Raw genomic sequence first — 14,034 nt, 5'->3', positions numbered from 1 at the left:
TATTTAAATTACATTTTAAACTGACTTAAATTACTTTTATTTTTTTATATCTATTAGTAAGTCGTTTTTTCGCCGACCTGCGACAATCTTCTGCGAGTTACGCAACGTCCACACTCGCCACTGGCAGAGCATTCATTTGTTTTAAGCGGTCGCCATTCTGGTTGCGACGCGGGGAGCGAATCTGTAAACAAGCAGCTCATTGGCTGGCTAGGTGTGCCACAAGCCAATCACAATCACTTGACCGGAAAGGCATGCAGTGTTGCCAGATTGGGCAGGTTTAGGTGCTTTTTGGCTGGTTTTGAACATATTTTGGGGTGGAAAACGTTAGCAATATCTGGCAACACTGAAGGCATGTCTGCTTGGGCAAAGCCTTCTGCGGCAGTTACATTTTGACACGCGAGCAACGTTTCACTATAAAAATTCCGTAATTTCCATCTGTTTTCCGCGATCACAGAAAATCATTGGCCCTATGAGAGTGAGACAGTGAGAGAGCCCCCCCCAAAAAAAAATCTTAACGGATTTACACAATTTGGAAAAATGACTTTTTCAGAACTGAAAAAAAACAGCGCTTCCGGCTCAACAGTGTTTTATTTCTCAAAATAATAATCTTTGGATATACATTTGTTCATTTTTGCATACATATTACTCATTCTCTGCAGTGGTCTGAATTATTTGTTATTAAATAGTTAATGTAAGTAAGTAAATGTTAATAAGTCAAATTTACTACTTTAAAAAAACATTTTTAAAAAAATCGTGGGTGTATCGAATCGTGGGTCAAAAATCGAGATACGAATCGAATCGTGAGTTGGGTGTATCGTTACAGCCCTATTACATACGGGCATTGCATAACTTGCATCCTGGTATTTTGCGCTTCCAAAATGGCGAATATCAACAACAACAGAACTGCGTGTCTTCCAGTGTTGCCAGATTGGGCGGTTTTAAGTGCATTTTGGCGGATTTGAACATATTTTGGGCTGGAAAACGTCAGAAGTATCTGGCAACACTGGTGTCTTCATCCACGTTGTTTTCCCGGCGCTTGGTGATGCCATGACAACCGGGAAAAGGAAGTACATTTTCACGCATGCGCATATTTAATTTCCGCATTATTACTATCGTATAGCACGGTCGCAAAAACTGCCGTGTGAACGCAAGTGGGACTGCACCGGTGCTAACACGCTTCTCTCTAGTAAGCAGGTTTGTGACGTGTGAACGCTCCACAAAATTTACACCGGTGTAAGGTATATCGCAACAAAATACATCGATGCAAATATGTGCCGTGTGAACACCCCTTAAGATTTTTAGCAGCATTTTTTTTTGGGGGGGGAGTGTATTTGCGCTATTTGACATGTCAGTTGTTTGATTTTCACTAAGGGTTTTTTTTTCCTTTTTAAAGCCAAATGATAATTAAATGTTGATTGTAGCAGGGATTTTATTTATTTATTTATTTATTTGCCCCATGTGTTGATGTAATGTTGGTAGTGAAGACACGAGCAGCTCACTCCATATTCTGTCAAAGCCTAAAGTTTGAAACGCAACTCCCTCCTTAGAAAAACAGCCCTACCCCAGTGAGGAATTTTTGCCTGAAACCGAAGATTTGCTTACACCTGATTGACCCAAGTATTGCATGACGAGACACCTTTCAAAGGTCAAAGACGTGTTTCGGAAAGTCGCGAGGTCTGAACTCTCTCACAGCCGTGCAGAACGAATGCCACGCTGCTGTCCGGCTTCGCATGCTTCTTCACTGAGCATGTGAGCACATCTGCTGCTGCTGCTGCTTGTTGTTGTTGCCCTTGGCTGCTTTAAATCTCTGGGACTTCCCACAGTGACTCAGCACAACGCCGGCCTTATTGGGAAAAGAGACGTGGGGTTTTTACAGGAAATTCGACACACTGGATACTTGTGTGGGATTTTTTTTTTTTCTCTGTTTTTATATTTTATTCTAATGAATTGGTCTTGTGTTCAGTTTTAGGAAGTTGGGTTTCCAGATTAGTTTGGCAGTTTATCCTGTTACAGTAAGTCCAGGTGGGCCATGTTGGCTTTGAGATCATAAAGCTGTTTAAAACGGTGTTTGTGGTCATTCCTTCACGTAGAAGCCTATAATTTGACAGCAAGCCATCATTGTATTGTAATTGGCTCAGCGCATCCAGAAAAGGCATGGCCAGAAGGTCATAAGTTTCCTAATTTGTTTATTTTGAACTTAAGATATGAGATGGGAGATTTGTAGAAGATTATTAAGACTTAGTGTCGCTCCTAATTGAGATTACGAGCAGCATTAGCGAGTGGTGAAGCGAAAGTGAGGATACTGTAGCTGGAGGAAGTCGAGGGGTGTGTGTTTAGACTGGAGTGCCTTGATTTGAGTCTGTAGGAAAACCTTCGCAATCTCGAAACAGTTATAAAGTGCCCTTTTTTTTTTTAATCATCAAGTTGTGCTCCTTTTTTTTTCTTTAACTGAAGGAGTATAGTATTTTTGTAACGTTATAGTTAATAAGTTAAGTTTATATAGCGCCTTTAAAGAAACCCAAGGACGCTTTACATTTATAGACAAGGAAAATAAATAATAAATAAATAAAAGTAAAAAGTCCACCAAGTAGGGGTCAGGATGTAATTCCCGTGGTGTAGCAGCCACAGTCCCACCAAAAGGCGCACGAAAACGAGTCCCACATCTCCAGCACCGCCGCCGTGACGCCGTCAGCGACATCGCTCGAACACCACGCCATGGATCCACAAAGCGAGCAGAGAAGCTCCGCCACGCAGAGCGCTGGTGTGTCCCAAACCACCTGCACAGCCACCGCGACGCCACCGAGCAACATCGCTCGGAACATCACGTCAAGCACTAAAGCACAGAGCGCTGGACAACCACGATGTAAAATGAGCAACGAGCTCAATGCAGTCCACAGCTGGGAGTGCAGGCATCATCCACAGCGAACCAAGGCCTGGAGGGAACCGACGCCCAAAACTAGATCCGGAGCTACACCACAACCGGCGGACAAAAACACTCAAACATCAAACTACACAAACACACAGGAAAAAAAAATAATAAAATGAAAATAGAAAAAGAAATTAAAAAAAAAAAGCTCTGGTGAGAAGCGGCAGCCAGAACGCAGAACGTTGGGCTCACAGGATTCCTCCTGGGTTCTGAAAAATATTCTCCATTTTCTTTTCCCTTGAAAAATCAAGTCAACGAAATTTTCTTCACTTAGGTTGCAGGGTTTTTTGTTTGTTTGTTTGTCGTCGTCCCCCCCCCCCCCCCCTTTTTTTTTTTTTTTCCTTCTTAGTTATCGACCTGTCAAAGCGGATTTACCAAACTGGCACAATTCAAATATTTGTACAGATACATCTAGGCCTCTCGATTACACACACAGAGTTTGGGCCAAACCAAATAATGTGTTTCCTGGGTTTTCAAAATAGGGTCGGTAGGTAGGGAAAAAAAATTGTTTATCCCAAAAGTTTACGACACATTTTCTAGGGTAGGTAGGAAAAAGTGAGAAGTTTCCTTTGAAAACTTTTTTTTTTGCAAAATGCTCATTAAACATTTGCAACTGATCCCAGAATGTCAGAACTGTGTGATTTGTTGTAGGAAACAATGTTGTAGTTACTCTATAGTTCTTTATTTGGAAATATTTTTAAAGGTCCCATGGCATGGTGGTTTGTTGATGCTTTAAACGGGCTCGTGGAGGTTTCCGGATGTTATATCCGCAGCCTTTCTCGAAATGAACCCTCGGCACGTAGATATAGCCTCCTGGGAGAAAGCCCCATTTCAGCCCTTTTCCCAGTGCGTAGTTTTGCTAATGAGAAGCATGGAGGCGGGGAAGGGTAGAGGGTGGGGGCGGGCAGTGGGGGGAGGGGCTTGACCAAGCTGCGCGCACACATACTCGCTGCTATCAGCGCCTGTAGCCACGCTGCTAAGACACAACCCCGTTCTCCCTCGGACTCCTTTCGTAAACTCAACGTGAGACAGAGAGAGAGTGTTCGGAGTGGTAGTTTACGAACGTATAATACCCTAGGCTTGAACACGCACTCCATAACCAAAGAGGATAGAAGCAGCAACTACAGCAACATGGCGCTTATCCAACAGAAGACATGCATTGCGGAGCAATAGTCAAACATAAGCTCATAAGTTACAGTCAATTTCCAGACTAAACTCAGTTTAACAGAGCATGCTGCATGCTCTTTAGTTTTGTAGCGCAGAGTACCTGGCTAACTGCAGGAAGCGGTTAGCTGCACAGCTAATGTAGCCATTGCAAGGCTAACGCACCGATTTTAAAACACGGCAAAACGACTTAACAGTTATACACTTACTTGTTCGGTGTTTGTTGCTGATGCGGCAGGGATGCTTGGTACGGACCCAGGCTTCAGTGACAGTTGATGTGCAAAACCTGCCCTGTACTGTCCAAAGTTGTGGAAAAATTCATCAGGAAAATGCTTCCGACAAACATTCACCGTCTTGGGTAGACTCGACGGCGTGTTATTGGAGTAAATAAAATTAAGCCACTGTGTCTTCAGGGGCTCTCCCGTCGGCAGTAAAAACAGACTCCTTTGTGTTGTCACATCCATGTACAGCGCAACTTCCATGTTTCACTCGCTTGGGTGGTGCCATGTTGTTGTGTCCTCTATGGTCTCCTCACTACAAAATTGAAGTGACGTATCTACGGTGGCAACTTTTGAGCTGGGTGGGCAATCCAGAGGGGGGGCGTGGGGATCATCTCCCTTGCTGACGTAGTAAAGGGAAGAGCCTTTTGACGCGCCATTCTCAAATGTTGACAAAGGGTGGGCATAGTTTGGTTTACACATTATGACATTTCTAGCCACTGGGGTGACTTAAGAAGGTCAGAGGAACTCATTTTAACGTTAAAAAACCTCAAAGTGAAAATTTCATGCCATGGGACCTTTAATTGTTGTGAATATCTTTTGCATTGCAATAGGCTGATTTGACAAGCAAACATTTCTGTCCACTGTGTCGCTTTTTGTTCCGAGGCGAACCTCCATTTTATAGGCACCCGGAAGAATCGATGAAATATACTGCGCATGTGCAAGCGGTCATTTACATCCGATCCTTCGAGGCATGAACACAAGGGTGGCCAGTTTTTCTACTTAAAAATCTAAGATAATCATCACTGTAACACTAGCAAGAATGCGCAGCATTGTTCAGCTGTGTATTCGATTGCATCTAACGGTGACCCCTGTCTAGAAATGCCTACGAAATTTGGCTTTGCTGCGACCGTCGGTGTCCGAGTTATAAGCGTTTAAAGGTGGGCTGGAGCCATGGATGAAATCAAAACTTAAGTCCCTGAGCAGCGCTTGCACGGTGGCGAATGACTGGCCGAGGCACCGTCCTACCAGGCCGTGCCCGTGCTGGTTTGAAAGGGCTGGGGTAGAGGGAGGTGCATGTTGGTTGTCAATTTACTCCTGACGGGCCTCGTGTCTTTCGGCAAATATCGAGTGGTTTATATGACACGCCCTAGCAGTTCTCGTTTGACTCGCCAGGTGGCTGCCAAGCAGGTAGGGTCGGGCACGAGAAATAGTTTATCATGGTCATAAACAGTTGAAGGGTCGCAGTGTTTTTTTACAGGGTCGGTCGGGTAACCGGAAACACACATTATTTTGTTTGGCCTAAGAGAGAGTTGATTTTGGCGCCCTGTGCACCATCGAGCTAAAATAAGCTTTTTTTTTTTTTTAATTTTGAGCTTACTGAAGATTCTTTTAGCAGGGAATTATTCAAAAGAGGTATTCGGACTCCCCTTACCTTTTTACGTCAACAAAAATCTTGATTTAGAATTGAACAGAGTCGAGAAGAGTCTTGGAACAGCCAACAGTAAAGGAGTCTGAATTTGCCGTCCATTTACAAACCGAACACGGAATGACACCGCGTTTTACATCATGCGTTCGCCGCGGGGACTCAACACGCCATCCAGGGGGATTATGTCATGGTGACGTCCGTCCTTGGAAGGGAAGGGTGCTCGCCTTCTGAAATCAATTTTTGGAGGAATTTCACGAAACTTGACAGGATTCTTTGTTATATGTCGGCAATACACGTATTGCAATTTCGATCAATTCAGTCGCAGTTTACCAGAGTTACAGCCCTTGATTTAACAAAATTATTTGACAGTTTTATGAATGTTTTCCTTCTGACATCGACTCCTGTCAATTTTTAGACGAATTTCTCGAAGCTTGGCAAAAGGCCTTGTTATATGACGGTAATACGCATGTTGCAGTTTAATTTTGTTTGTGAAAATTTAACCAGAGTTTTGACCCTTGATTTTAAATAACGTGTACTTTAACAATTTCATGAGGGTGTACGTTCTTCTGAAATCAACTCCTCTCATTTTTAATCCCCTGCTGGCTGAAAGGCCCGAAGAGGGATTATGTCATGGCGATGTCTGTCCCTCCCTCCCTCCCTCGAAGGGTGCTCGCCTTCTGAGATCAACTCCTCTCACAATTTTTGGAGGAATTTCATGAGACTTGACACAATTCTTTGTCGGTAATACGCATATTGCAGTTTCGTTCAATTCAGTCGCATTTTACCAGAGTTATGGCTGAACTCCTTGAGCCCGCTCCATATTCCCACCCGTGTACACAAAGCTCCGTCCCCAGAACCTACAGTGTTCCAGCTCGAGTTAAAAATAGCAAGGACAGTCATGACACCCAGGCAAGCTTGATAGCATTACGAGCTAAATGATAAGCCATTCAGCTGCTTCAAAGGAAAGTTAAAACTATAAACGGGAAGGATTTGTTTCTTAACGTTTTATGAGGCAGTTCATCTACTGTGAAGTCGCTGTCCCTGGGTCCGTCGTCTTCCCGCCCCGTAATAATTTCTCATAAGCTCTAGCAGGTTGGTATTATTAGCTGAGAGACCCACCATGGGTTTTTTTTTTTTTTTTTTTGCAAATGCAAACATTTTATACAGATTTTCTATACATGCCTGAACCTAACCATCGTCACGAATTTTGTGTTGGATTTCATTCCCTTCACCAGAGGCAAAATTTATTTATTTTTAAAAACTCTCCATCTTGAAAAACGTGTTGAGGGTTTATCCTGGTTTCACTTTTGTTTCTTTTGTGAAGGGTTTTTTTTTTTTTTTTTAACTCCATCTTGAAAAAAAGTGTTGAGGGTTTATTCTGGTTTCACTTTTGTTTCTTTTGTGAAGGTTTTTTTTTCCCTCAAGGCACATGTGGGGTTTTTTGTTTGTTTGGAGGTTTTTTTTTTTTTGGTGCTTGTTACCTGGCTGCTCTGGGCGCTTGCTGATTTGAGACTGAAATTGAGGTGGAGTAAAGGGGTGTGGCTACAAAATGACTGACAAGAGACTGAAGGCCAATTTATGCTGACAACCCAGTCCTCGCAGACGGTGTCGCAGACAGTGTCTGCGTAGCCCCCCCACCTTCGCAGACGCTCTGCGCGCACCTCCCAAAAATTGTGACCACCGCAGAAGCCTCGCAGACAAGAGGGCTCTGATTGGTCCACTCTACCCGCTGTACACGCACTTCCGCTTCCCTACTTTCCCGGTTTTTGTTTTCACGATCAGCATTTTTAAAAACACGAGCGAAGATGGAGCAGCATGAAGAGCTGTTGATTGAGGAAGTGAAGAAGTACGGACATCTATACGACTCCAGTTCTAGTCATTATAAAAAAGTTCTAGTCATTATAAGTAACCGGAGGATAAACACTCCATTAACCACACCCACCAACTACTCCTAGCGACTTCTCGCCCCCTTGCGTTGTGCCGGTGAATAACATCGCGCACGCCTATTCCCCCGCTCAACAATAAATTACAACTGTCTGCGAAAAGCTATCTGCGAAAGCCTTGTCGCACGAGCATGCAGAGGCCTTAAGACCCCATTTACACGTAGCCGGGTATCTATAAAAACGGATATTTTATGAGATGCGGTTGCACCCATCATTTACACGTAAACGGAGGTTTCAGTCACTGAAAACAGCTGCTTTCGAAAACTCCGGGCAAAGTGGAGATTTGTGAAAACTCAGTTTTCATGCCTGCGTGTAAATAGTGGAAAACGGAATTTTCTCCGTGTTATGGGGAAAACTGAGTTTTTTAGCATTGTGATCTGACGGTCCCTCCTTCTTGGCTTTCAGATCTCTGGTTGGCTTTCTATTTGTTGGACATGTTTTTGACAGCCTTCCCTGGTTGTTTTTGAGCATTGTGTAAACGGAATTATTTTCTAGTACGGGGAGGAGAAGATAGCCGTTTTCATAAATACTTCGTTTACACGTAGCTGGGTATCAACCAAAATCAAACAAGCTCTCCTGAAGAGAAGGCAGATTTCTGGATTTTTTTTTTTTTTTTTTTTTTTAAATCATGTACATATTTACACCTTATTTGAACTAGTAAGAAACAATAAAATGGGGTGGGGGGAGCATTATAGCACCTTTCAAACACATAAGCACACATCATTAGTCTGTGTGTATAGACCTGCATATATTCACTTCTTTTAGAAAATAAATCTGATCTGATGTCAGCTCAGTTTCTGCCTTTTATCTGCAACTCGATGCAGTACATCAACAGAGATGATTTTATGCATAACTGAGAGACACAGGAAATGGAACCGGTAGGAAACTGCGACAGATGGGAAATCATTCCTACCTGTTGCAGTCAAGCTGTACAATGCCACTGTATAACTGTGGTACACTGTCTTACCATGTATACTGTATCCTTAACTCGGGTGCAATATACGTATATAGGAATCATTTGTATAAAATCACTTCTTTTTGCTTTTGCGTAAGTTATTGAACTTTATTCTTTTTTTTCAGATGATTTTTTCTTCTATTTTTAGACGTTTACTACTTCTCTGATTGATTCAGGAGCTTGGTAGCAAATTTGAATTTCGCTCCGGGGATTAATAGTGATTCTGATATTAGTAGTACATTTTTACATTTATCAATTTGCCAAATTTCTTTATTCAGAGTGCTGTTTGATTTGAGAGAGAATAAACGTCTGCAGTGAATGAAGAGTTTTGCTCCAAGGCCCAGCGGGAGGCTTTCTGACAGTCCTGAGATTTCTAATTGCTAGTTCAGACTTTAAAATGAGTAGTAATGTGATGGCAGGCTATTATTATTATTATTATTATTATTATTATTATTATTATTATTTCCCCCCACCCTCTCCTTTAGTGACTCAGTTGCCCCCGCTGCTCCTGCTGTGACCCTGAGCACGACTGCCATGTCCTCACGGGTGTTGATGAGGCAGGAGCTGATGAGGCAGCAGGCGCAGGACCAGGAGAGGAGAGAAGCCCAGCAGCAGGCTTCCAGCGCTCAGCTTCGGCCCGTTGACTCCACTCCCGCCATCTCCGTCTCCTCGTCTCTGCCCAACGCTCGCCCGACAACCACGCAGGTCCCCGTGGAGGTGCTAAAAGTAGGTGTGCTTATGGGAAGAACTCTACGTACTCCTGCTGTAAGACCGGTTTTAAGAGTGATGGCATCATTGTTTGTTTCTTTTTAAAGGTGCAGTATGTAAGTTTAAAAGGTGGTTCTAGACCTTCTAGTCATGCTATAATTTCAACCAGGCTTTAAAAAAAACTGCGAAATTACCATACATTTGATTTGATTTAGGTTTCTGTTTTTTTTCTGGTCCGGAAATGAGCTCCATCCCCAAGCCAAAGCAAAGCTGCTCAGCTTTGCAACTTTTCTCTTTTAAAGGCAACCTAGAGAGCATGTATAGTTTTCTACACATGGGGCGGGGTCTAAAAGTGAAAGCTTGACCATGTTGCACTTCAACTTGCAGGTAGTAGGTTCTTAAAAAAAAAAAAAAACCAACTGCTTCTTTAAACATGGGATTTTCATGTGTTGGATAGATTACATTCGAGTTAGCCGCACTTGTAAAAGGTCAATGAATAAAGCACCTCTTTCTTTTTAGACGTACGTACATTTTTGGTAAAATGAAAAGCCAGTGTGGTGACTAAGCAACAAATTAAGCGAAATGTGCGTTTTTATTTTGCCTCTCCTCAGGTTCAGACTCACCTGGAAAACCCGACGAAGTATCACATCCAGCAGGCTCAGAGGCAGCAGGTGAAGCAGTACCTCTCCCACACCCTCGGCAACAGAGTGGCCAGCCAGCTAGCCATGTCGCCTTCGCCCCAATCAGGCTCCGCCCCCGAGCTGGCCCCAGCCGCCAGCAGCACTCCCAGCAGTCCCCTGGCTGTGCTGAGTCTCGGCCCCAATAAAGAGGAGGTAATTTCTAAACCACGACAAGCTCAGAGCTCTTACTGAAATCTTCTTGTACATCATACACCCTGTCCACACTAGGGATTTTGTACCGATACGCTTTCGTACCGCAACATCTGTCCACACTAGCGACTATACCGGTACTGTAGCGGTATAACTGTACCAGTACGAAACCCACAAATGTATGGGTTTCGTACCGGTACTGTAGCGCTTTGCTGTAGTGTGGACAGATGAAGTGGCTCTGTATCGATACAAATATAACGCGCAAGTGCAAAGAACCATTCCTACGTCTTCCGGGTTATTCATACAATACAATACACCCGTGCTTTCCAGCTGTAAATAAACTGTGGTTGGTTGAAGAGAGCAACTGGACTTGCTTGAAGATTCTTGAAAACGTTTCGCCTCTCATCCTAAAGGCATCCTCAGTTCTGTTTGACTAATAGGGAGTATCCAGTATTTATCCTCTCATGGATCATCACAGAATCCGAATCAGAATGCTGATGGCTGCATTGTAGGTGGCTGATAAAAGATGTCATAGACACCCACCTCTGTTCAATGATGGTCATTACAGGCATGGGCGCCGCCAGGCGGGGAAAGGTTAGAACAATTCTAGGGGCTCAGCACTGCCATGGGGCCCTTTAAGGGGCTGATAATATGCTTTTAATGATTTTAATAAGACTTTTGAAATAACAATGCAATATTCCATCTGGTAAAATGAGCTAATTGAACAAGGTTGTCTATTTCTTGAGTTCTTCAACATAGTCATTTAACCCTCCCCCTTTTGCGAAATGGTACGGTCCAGTTCTGGTAGAAGCGCGATGCGTTAAATCTGTGTGCTGATCAGTGCAACGCTACTTGCTGCTGTGTCGCGGTGCAGCAGCCAGCCAGCCAGCAGTGGAGTGCGTACAGTCTATGATCGCTAAATATGAAGAGTGGCTGTCAAAAATGTAAAGAAAGGCAGCTGAAAGCTGAGAGGGGCCAGAGAGGCAGGCAACTGGTCACTCAGTTTTCCCAAAGAAAGGTAGCTATCGCTCACATGTGTGTTCAAAATATTAGCGAATGGTAAATGAACAGTATGAACGTGGTTGGATTAGCCTATCAAGAGAACACTTTTACAGTTTGTACAGTGACATTTTTTTCCATTTTAATAACTGAACTGACTTGTGTGATAAACAAGATGAAATATTACGCTATGCTGGTGCTAATAACTAGTGCTAATAACCAGTTTCATAACTAATGGGGTGCCCTAAATATGCACAGATTCAGCCTCAGGGGGACCTCCGCCCTACCAAACCACTGAACCCCCCTTTGGAGAAGGAGGTAAGCAGCAATACAACCCATAAATGCTTTAGGATTGCTGCTTTTGTTGAAAGTTGGGGGGCCCAAAATTCTAATCTTTCATGGGGCCCAAAATTTCTGGCGGCACCCCTGATTACAGGATTACATCCAGGTACAGATTACTATGTACCTGGATGACTGAGATTCGTCACAGATATGTTTCTACACACTTTGGGATGAAATCCCTATGAGAGGACTTCCAGAAAACTGGCAGACATCTTAGCCAGAGAGGATCGTTCATTTTTGTCAACCTGGAACGACCATCATTGAACAGAGGTGGGTGTCTATGGCATCTTTTATCAGCCACCTACAATGCAGCCATCAGCATTCTGATTCGGATTCTATGATGATCCATGAGAGGATAAATACTGGATACTCCCTGTTAGTCAGACAGAACTGAGGATGCCTTTAGGATGAGAGGCGAAACGTTTTCAAGAATCTTCAAGCAAGTCCAGTTGCTCTCTTCTACCAACCACAGATTACTATGTACCTGGATGACTGAGATTCGTCACAGATAAGCTGTAAATAAAACGTCAAAATGGCTCAAAACGACCGTGGAGCTACATGGAGCAGAGAAAGAGGGAGGGAGAAAGGGAGGGGAAGAGGGAGAAAGTGAGGGGGGAGAAAGGGAGATTTGTTTTCTTTGTTTCTTTCTCAACTGCCTCGTGCGTTTTATACGATTCGACTGAATAAATGACCACCAGAAATACAGACTGTACATTGATGACAAAAAGCGCGCGCACACGTTGTTTCATCCGCCATATTCTCGGAAGGAAGTTACTCTGTAACCACGGAAACATTTCGCGCACGCGTATTTCAACTTCCGTGAAAGAAAACCGCAAACATTTCTCGCTAGCGTGGACAGATGCACTAAACTGTACCGGTATACTTTATATCGATACAGTTATACCACTTTCGTACCGGTATAAGTGTGAACACAGCAATACGGAAATGTCCTTGTGTAGACGTAGATAATTAGCGATCAGTTTGTATGACAGTGTAAAGTGTGCACGAGTCAAAAGATGGTGTATATTTTTTGAATTTGAAGCGGGCAGGATAAGCAAGAACTTCTGTGAGCGGCCAGTGTGTCTTTTTATTAAACAAACCGTTTTGACGATTCGTTAATGACGTAAGCATACAGGTACAGTGGTGCTTGAAAGTTTGTGAACCCTTTAGAATTTTCTATATTTCTGCATGAATATGACCTAAAACATCAGATTTTCACACAGTCCTAAAAGTAGATAAAGAGAACCCAGTTAAACAAATGAGACAAAAATATTATACTTGGTCATTTATTTATTGAGGAAAATGATCCAATATTACATATCTGTGAGTGGCAAAAGTATGTGAACCTTAAGTATTAACAGTTAATTTGAAGGTGAAATTAGAGTCAGGTGTTTCCAATCAATGGGATGACAATCAGGTGTGAGTGGGCACCCTGTTTTATTTAAAGAACAGGGATCTATCAAAGTCTGATCTTCACAACACATGTTTGTGGAAGTGTATTATAGCACAAACAAAGGAGATTTCTGAGGACCTCAGAAAAAGCGTTGTTGATGCTCATCAGGCTGGAAAAGGTTACAAAACCATCTCTAAAGAGTTTGGACTCCACCAATCCACAGTCAGACAGATTGTGTACAAATGGAGGAAATTCAAGACCACTGTTACCCTCCCCAGGAGTGGTTGACCAACAAAGATCACTCCAAGAGCAAGGCGTGTAATAGTCGGCAAGGTCACAAAGGACCCCAGGTTAACTTCTAAGCAATTGAAGGCCTCTCTCACATTGGCTAATGTTCATGAGTCCACCATCAGGAAAACACTGAACAATGGTGTGCATGGCAGGGTTGCAAGGAGAAAGCCACTGCTCTCCAAAAAGAACATTGCTGCTTGTCTGCAGTTTGCTAAAGATCACGTGGACAAGCCAGAAGGCTATTGGAAAAATATTTTGTGGAAGAATGAGACCAAAATAGAACTTTTTGGTTTAAATGAGAAGCGTTCTGTTTGGAGAAAGGAAAACACTGCATTCCAGCATAAGAACCTTATCCCATCTGTGAAACATGGTGGTGGTAGTATCATGGTTTGGGCTTGTTTTGCTGCATCTGGGCCAGGACGGCTTGCCATCATTGATGGAACAATGAATTCTGAATTATACCAGCAAATTCTAAAGGAAAATGTCAGGACATCTGTCCACGAACTGAATCTCAAGAGAAGGTGGGGCATGCAGCAAGACAACGACCCTAAGCACACAAGTCGTTCTGCCAAAGAATGGTTAAAGAAGAATAAAGTTAATGTTTTGGAATGGCCAAGTCAAAGTCCTGACCTTAATCCAATGGAAATGTTGTGGAAGGACCTGAAGCGAGCAGTTCATGTGAGGAAACCCACCAACATCCCAGAGTTGAAGCTGTTCTGTATGGATGAACGGGCTAAAATTCCTCCAAGCCGGTGTGCAGGACTGATCAACAGTTACCGCAAACGTTTAGTTGCAGTTATTGCTGCACAAGGGGGTCACACCAGATACTGAAAGCA

At 43.2% G+C, this 14,034-nt stretch overlaps 1 protein-coding gene across 7 annotated transcripts in view; it reads left to right on the top strand.

Moving 5' to 3' along the window:
• The window catches only part of tfe3a (transcription factor binding to IGHM enhancer 3a), a 96,681-nt gene that overhangs the window by 34,475 nt on the left and 48,172 nt on the right, over positions 1–14,034 (top strand). For all 7 annotated transcript variants that reach the window (XR_009655546.1, XM_060932452.1, XM_060932449.1 and 4 more), the window contains 2 exons: positions 9,121–9,361; positions 9,955–10,176. Coding sequence is in view for 6 of the 7 variants with exons in the window: in XM_060932452.1 (XP_060788435.1) it covers positions 9,121–9,361; positions 9,955–10,176 (463 nt within the window). In the remaining variant the exon portion in view is untranslated. The remainder of the gene's footprint in view (positions 1–9,120; positions 9,362–9,954; positions 10,177–14,034) is intronic.

Source organism: Neoarius graeffei, chromosome 10, assembly GCF_027579695.1.
Source record: "Neoarius graeffei isolate fNeoGra1 chromosome 10, fNeoGra1.pri, whole genome shotgun sequence".
Lineage (NCBI taxonomy): Eukaryota > Metazoa > Chordata > Actinopteri > Siluriformes > Ariidae > Neoarius > Neoarius graeffei.
This window is presented reverse-complemented; position numbering and strand designations above follow the sequence as displayed.